The sequence below is a fragment of the Ammospiza caudacuta genome, chromosome 16 (assembly GCF_027887145.1).
Source record: "Ammospiza caudacuta isolate bAmmCau1 chromosome 16, bAmmCau1.pri, whole genome shotgun sequence".
In the NCBI taxonomy this organism is placed as follows: Eukaryota; Metazoa; Chordata; class Aves; order Passeriformes; family Passerellidae; genus Ammospiza; species Ammospiza caudacuta.
In genome coordinates this window covers 3,661,927-3,668,801 of record NC_080608.1, presented here as the reverse complement: position 1 = coordinate 3,668,801, position 6,875 = coordinate 3,661,927, and the positions used below count along the sequence as shown (strand labels likewise).

Here is a 6,875-nt window from a genome sequence, read left to right as displayed (position 1 = left end):
AGCCCGCGCGGGAGGAGACGCCCCGTTGATGCGCGGCCCTGTCTGAGCGTCCCCGGTGGCTGGCGGGCCAGTGCTACCAGAAGGGCTTTGGGGGTCTTTCACTTTGGCATTAGGGTGGGGTTTTGGGTTTTTTGTTGGGGGTTTTTTTGGTTTTTCAGCTTTTTTTTTTTTTTTTTTTTTTAATTTTGGGGTTGGTTTGGTTGTTGTGCTCCGGGCACCATGTCAAATTCGGGCTCCCATCAAGACACTGGGAACAAGCCAGAGACGGAAAAAAATAACCAAGATGACTCTCAACCCCCTGTCAACTCCGAGAGGAGGAACAAAAGTGGAATAATAAGTGAACCTTTGAACAAAAGTCTTAAGAAGTCCCGTCCACTCTCCCACTATTCCACCTTTGGTAGCAGCAGCTCGGTAAGCGAACATTCAGAGAAAGGCAACCCCTTAGCTAATGGCAACGATGCGACTGTGGATAAAAGTCATTCTACCTCAAAGCACAAAAACATCTCTAGTATGCTGAGCAAATTAGACCGGATGTCGGAGCTCTCCTCAGAAGGACAGACCGCCCTCCAACAGTTTGCTCAGTCGACAGAAATGCTCAAAAGAGTGGTACAGGAGCATCTTCCTCTAACAAGCGAGCACGGGACTGGTATCTCTGACATGGAGGCAGTCTCAGCTGCAGAGACAATGAACGGCCCCTCTGATTTTCCTTACCTGGGGGCTTTTCCCATCAACCCAGGCCTTTTCATTATGACCCCTGCCGGCGTGTTTCTGGCAGAGAGCGCGCTCCATATGGCTGGCTTGGCAGAGTATCCCATGCAGAATGAGTTGGCATCTGCCATCAATTCGGGGAAAAAGAAACGGAAAAGATGCGGCATGTGCCCGCCCTGCCGAAGACGGATAAACTGCGAGCAGTGCAGCAGTTGTAGGAATCGCAAAACTGGCCACCAGATTTGCAAATTCCGAAAATGTGAAGAACTCAAAAAGAAGCCTTCTGCAGCACTGGAGGTAACCGGCCCCTCTCAGGCACCCTAACCCCTCCTCGGGCTGCGCTCCTGGGTTTGGATCTTGCCCTAGATAATAAAACACCTGGTACTTCTTATTTTTTTTTATTTTTCCCTTTTTCATTAACAGCTCTCACCCTGAGATGTGTGCTCTGCCCAGTGCCCCCAGTTCCCACCCCCTGCTATGTACTGGGGTTGATTGATGTGGGGAGGAGGGCTGGGGTCTCTCCTTGGGCACGCTGGACTTTGCTCTCCCCTCTGCAAGCACAGGCAGCAGTGGGGTGTTGGTGACAGCATCCCCTGTCCTCAGCTCCCTGAGCTGGGGAGCAACATCCAACCCCAGAGCAGGGGGATGACTTTTTGGGGCAGACCTTGGGGTAATTGGTGATGATCAAACCTGTGGCCACAGTTCAGCCAAAGCCCAGCCCCTAAGCTCACTCTGCTCTGAGCAGGAGCACAATGATCCCTGCTTTTGGGAGCAAACTGCTGTAGTGTGCACTGGGCAGCATCCCCAGTGCAGTGGCTGTGCCGGGTCTCCCTGGGCCAGGATGAGTCCCTGAGGCAGCAGCTGGATTTCCTGTGGCAGCAGTGCTGCAGTCCCCACTGGCAGTGCTCCTGTTTCAGCACCCAGCAGAGCCAGGCACATCCCTGCTCCTGCTGGGGATGCCCAGGTGCCCTGGTGTGGGCCAGCTGCTCAGGCTGTCACTGCCCACCAGGCCTGCTTGTGGATGTCCTTGGCTTTGGAGAAGAGCCATTGGGTTGGGGTGCCACCTTGCCAAATCCACTGGGGAGGTGTGACATTCATGTGGGGACTGCAGAGAAAGTCTGTTGGCTTGGTGTGGGTCTGAAACTCATTCGGGGCTGTGGGCAGCTGCTGGCGGCATGGTGTGTCTGGGAGCTGGGTGCCAGCAGGGCAGGGGTGCCCCATGCACACCCTGCTCTGGCTGAGCCTCCCTCTTCCTGCACACCCAGGTGCTATCCAGGTTTGATTTTTCTGTGAGCTGACTCCATTCTCAGCCATGCTGGTGTGCTTCCTCCTTCTGTAGAAGCAGATAGGCTAAAAAGTCACCTGGATATCAGCTGGGTCATGCATCCTGGCACAAGGGCTTTGCCCATCCTCTGGTGGTCCAGATGCAACCAAAGCCCGCTGCTCCCTTAGCCACGTTCTACGTTTTTCAATTAGCATCAGCTCTGAATGAATACTGAAGGGGAAAAAAAAATCTATTTGGGAGGTGGGGATGAGGAGAGGGGGACTGTGTCTTTCAAAAACCGCTGTATTGCTAAATTATATTCTTGTTCTAATTTGCTGAGTCAGTGATCTGGAAAAAGGGAGAAAGGGAAAAAAAAAGTTCATTTCTTCCAAAGAGTCCTAAAGCGGGTCAATAGACTCGGAGCTCGCAGCAGCCGGAGCAGTCGCTCCCTTCTCCCAGCGCTGGGTCTGGGGGTGATAAATAGCACCAGGAACCCATGGAACAGTCACCTCTGGGATGGGTTTCTCCATCTCATGACTGGCTGGGAAATTGAGGCCACTGAAATAGAGCTGTGCATTTGGTAGAGCTGGGCCCCACTGGAGATGAGCCCCATCCCCCTGGGCATGACCAGGTGTGTTGAGGGTCTAGAGAGATGCCACCGTGCAGGTGGGATGGAAACCTGGGCAGGTGTGGGTCACTCCAGGGTGTCACCATCCCCTTTTCATGACAGACCATCCCCTCCCCTCCCTCAGAACATCCACTTGCACTGTGTGTTAACCTTGGTAGGGTTGTACAAGATTGTGGCAGGGACAGGGACACCATGACCCCGGCCGATGTCCCAGATCACCTGGGTCAAAGCTGGGTTTTTGAATCTAACCTGTCAACCAGCCTTGCTCATACATTGGGCCAGCTGTAGGGCAGCCACCAGCACCTGTGCTGGTGCTCTGGAGAGGGCCAGGATGCAGAGCTCCATGGACTGCTGGTGCTGGTGGGGTGCCACCACACCCCTGCACTGGCTCTTGGACAGGAGGGGCCATTCTGTGGCCATTCATATGGGGCTGAATCATTCACAAGGCTTTGTGAGGCATTGTCCCTGTCTGTGGGGAGCAGTGCCATTGCCCCCCAGAGGAAGGACAGTGACTCTGTCCTGCCACCCCTGTGCATCCAGAGGAGTGTCCTTGGAGAGCCCACACAGGGGCTGCAGCTACGATTAAACATTGGTCTAAAATCAAGCAGTAAAAAAAAATAGAATTAAACCTTTATGGTGGTGTAAAAAAACAGGCTAAATCCCTCAGTGGCTGTTAAGCTTTATCTGCACATCTACAGAGCCTGAAGAACCAGTCACTGCTGGTGTCCCCCTGTGCTGGGGCTGCCTGGGGCTCTGGGACCGGCCAGGCCGGGTGCTGGGAGCAGGCAGCAGCACGTCCCTGCCCTGACCAGGCTCCTCTGGGCTCTGCCAGCCCCAGCAGCCCTGGCTGATGCCGTGGGGGCTGCTGGCCAGCCCTGCACAGGTCACCCTGGCCTTGTCTGCAGAGCTGCAGGTCGCATGAAGGCCATGAATAGTTGGGATTTGACTCATCAGAGCTGTGCTCCACCCAGAGAAGCTGTGCTGAAGAGCTCTGGTGCTCCTGATAGAGCCAGTGAGGGTCACTGTCACCCCCATGTCAGCCTCACAGACAGACGCAAGGGGTGTGTGTTTTAAACTGAAAGGGATATATTTAGGTTGGACATAAGGTAGAAATGTTTATTATGAGGGTTTGAGGCCCTGACACAGGGTGCCCAGAGCAGCTGTGACTGCCCCATCCCTGGAAGTGTCCAAGGCCAGGCTGGATGGGGCCTGGAGCAACCTGGTCTGGTGGATGGTGTCCCTTCCTGTGACAGGGGATAGAATGAGATGATCTTTAACTCTCCTCTAAACCATTCTGTGAGTCTGTGATTGTGGCCATGAGGGGGATCTCTCCTGGGCATCCACATTAGAGCTGCTTGTCCATCTTCCTTTAACAATAAAGGAGCAGAGGTATTTATCAGACATCTCCTCCCAGACCCATGAGGAGCCCCCTCTTTCTCCCCTCTTTCCTCTCCCCTGGGCTGATGGATCTGGGTCTGTGGCCCTTGCTGGAGAGTCCACCCTGCCCTGCCTGTTCTGCACTCAGTGCCTAGGGTGGGATCCAGCGTGGTCAGGGTGGAGTGCCACAGGCCTGTGCATGGCTGGGCACAGACACTTGTGCCTTCCCAGGTGTCTGATTATGTGTCATAGACACCTTGGGGACAGGGTGATGCCTGTGACTGCCCCAGCTCAATGTGCTCCCCAACATGGGCTGGCAGCAGGAGAGGTGGGATCTGTCAGCAGCCTGGTGGGCACCACCAGCTCCTGCCCATTCTGCCCTTGCCCAAGCCCCGTGTTTGGGTTGTGCCTGTGGAAGGGGACACCCTCCTGCAGGGATGGGGTGATGCTGCTCAGGTGTTTCATTGAGGCTTGGTTGGTGTCTTGATCCAAGAGAAGGACCCAGTGAGATCTGGCTAACTCCTGCATGGAATTAGGGACCAAATTAGGTTTTACTCTTAGAATGCTACATGAGGTGTCCCAGCCCTACACACGGGCTCAGTATTGTGCTCCTGCTTGCCCCGTGGCAGCCAGTCTGCTGGCCCACGCCTGTCACTGCAGCTGTGGCCTCTCTCCCATCCGTGTCCCTTGCTTGTTTGGAGATGTGGGACCTGAAGGGTCCTCTCAGGTGGTTGTGTGGTGATCCTGTGGTGATTGTGTGTCTGGCTGGCACAGCTCAGCCTTGTTTGGGGCTGTTGGCACTGAGACATTGTGGTCCTTGCACACTCCACCCATGTTCTCATGAACATTGCAGGCTTTCCATCTCATCCAGATGGAAGATGTCCCTGGCTCTCCTTCCAGAGTACCACAGTGCTACTCGGGCTTGGCCCCACACCATCTTTCCTGGAGGTGGCTTCTAAGAGATCTTGTCTGTTGTTGGGCCCTTTGTTGGCCCTTTGTAGGGCTGAGCCTGGTGGGACTCATCCTTCTTCCCTGTGAGGGGCTGAGGTACCTGCTGGTGCCTGGGGCTGCTCTGCTGGGGTAAAGGTTGTTCCTTGAGGCTGAGCATGTCCCCTGTCCTGCTCTGGTGTCCCCAGGCCCATTCAGCTCCTACTCCCTACCCCAGTTTTCATCCAAATGTGCTCCTAAACCCATCTGGTGCCTGGGCTCCTGTCCTCTGAGTGTCTGTCTGTCCATGGCGGGGACTGTGGGGGCTGGCAGTGAGGGGACTGTGCTGGGCTGTGCCAGGCCATGCTGACTGCCCACAGCCTGGCCACTGTGCTCACTGCTGGCCAGAGGGGAAGCCAGGGGCTGTGCCACTGTGCCAGCTGCAGCACGGGGACACGGGGACAGGGGGACATAGGGACACGGGCATGTGGGAACAATGGCCTACAGCCAGGGAGGGGTCTGGCAGCAGGGGGACCCCAGTCTCCCTCCTGCTGGCATCGTGGGTTGGAAATCCTGGGATGTAGAGCAGCACCAAAGGGTGCTGAGCCTGGGCTGGATCCATCCCGAGGCTGGGGACTGCAGTGCTGGGGTGGGGGTGAGGGGTGGCTGCTCAGCCCTGGTGCTGCACACCTGTGCTTGACCCAACCTAACGCCTTGTCCCTTCTTCTTCTGTCCCCCTCCCTGTCTCTCTTCCTTTCCAGAAGGTGATGCTTCCTACAGGAGCCGCGTTCAGATGGTTCCAGTAGGAACGGGAATCCCAAAGCTCTGTCATCCAAGTGCAATGTCACTGCTTGCTTGTGTTGTCTCAGGCAAGGGATTTTTGGCTGAAATGAATGGATGCACCTGTGTCTCTTTAGAACCAAAAATATTTTCTCGCAAATCTCATTCCTGTTTTTATAATTTTTTTTCTTTTTTTTCCTTTTTTTTTTTTTTTTGCGTTTGTTTTAACATCTTCGAGTCCTAGTCAGACATTTAACTGCTTTTCAAATAAAAAACAAAAAAATAATTAAAAGAAAAAAACAATGGATCTGTAAAGTACCAAGACTTAATAGACAGAGTATGGACAATCAGTTTCTTTCTGTGTTTTGGTGTTGATGTTGTTTATGTGTGAAAGATGCAGTACTTGTGTAGGGAATGTAAATTTACAGTAACCTTTTAAAATCTAGTTACTAATAAGCACTACTGTAATTTAGCACAGTTGTTTAATTGCACCCTCATTTATACTTTTTATTTGATTCTTTCCCATCATACAATAGAGTGGATAGTTTCTAGAATGCCTCAACTTCATGTTTATAAATGAGAATATGTTTAAAGCGATGTAGTATCCCTTCTCCTCGCCATTCACCTCTGGAAGTTTAACCCACAAGAGGGTCGGTATAAATGGTGGAAGAAAACAATTGCTACACAACTGGCGGAATTCAAAAAAAGGAAAAAAAAGAGTAAAAAAAAGGCAAAAAAAAAGTCGTTGTTAGTTTATTAATATAGAACAAGAAATGCTGCGTACAGAAAATCCTCCTAATTGCAACGGTTTACTCCTAGATGTAATTTTTGTAAACTTACAGAAGTTAAAATCAAAATAAAACAAATATTGCAGGACCTGTGCTGAAGCAGTTACGCAAAGTGATATTTCTCTTCTGTTCACCCCCCAGTCTCTCCAGCTCTCTCTCCATCATTAAAATGAAATGCTGTTTGTAATGTTTTAGCGATCCAGGCTGTTTTTGTGAATAAAATGAATGCATGTTTTGTGTCATGATTTCCAGCTTGGTTATTTCTCTCCCACCCCTCTGTCCAGCCCTGCAAGCCCCCCAGCAGTGGTGGTGGCCCACATGCTGTGGTCCTGCTGGCTGTGGGGACCTCGCCAGTGACAATGCCAGAGTGTGTGGGACGGTGTGATGAGCTGAGCTGGAGTCG

General features: G+C 52.6%; 1 protein-coding gene across 2 annotated transcripts; it reads left to right on the top strand.

Moving 5' to 3' along the window:
- The first annotated feature begins 201 nt into the window (after nt 1-201).
- CXXC5 (CXXC finger protein 5) lies at nt 202-6,673 on the top strand. Of its 2 annotated transcripts, none has more exons than XR_009275407.1 (2): nt 202-1,089; nt 5,666-6,673. XR_009275407.1 is itself a non-coding variant. In XM_058815392.1 (2 exons), exons 1-2 carry the CDS (start codon nt 220-222, stop codon nt 5,708-5,710), a joined length of 831 nt encoding a protein of 276 aa, XP_058671375.1. In that variant the 5' UTR covers nt 202-219; the 3' UTR covers nt 5,711-6,673. The 2 variants fall into 2 exon arrangements, 1 of the variants encoding a protein (XP_058671375.1); XM_058815392.1 differs by having other exon boundaries at nt 202-1,005.
- Nucleotides 6,674-6,875: the final 202 nt, after the last annotated feature.

What these genes read in the sequence shown, in the direction of transcription:
- CXXC5 (XM_058815392.1), top strand. Translation starts at nt 220, where the DNA reads ATGTCAAATTCGGGCTCCCATCAAGACACTGGGAACAAGCCAGAGACG. An exon ending in AGCCTTCTGCAGCACTGGAG is followed by an intron (nt 1,006 to 5,665) that starts GTAACCGGCCCC and finishes CTTCCTTTCCAG; the next exon opens with AAGGTGATGCTTCCTACAGG.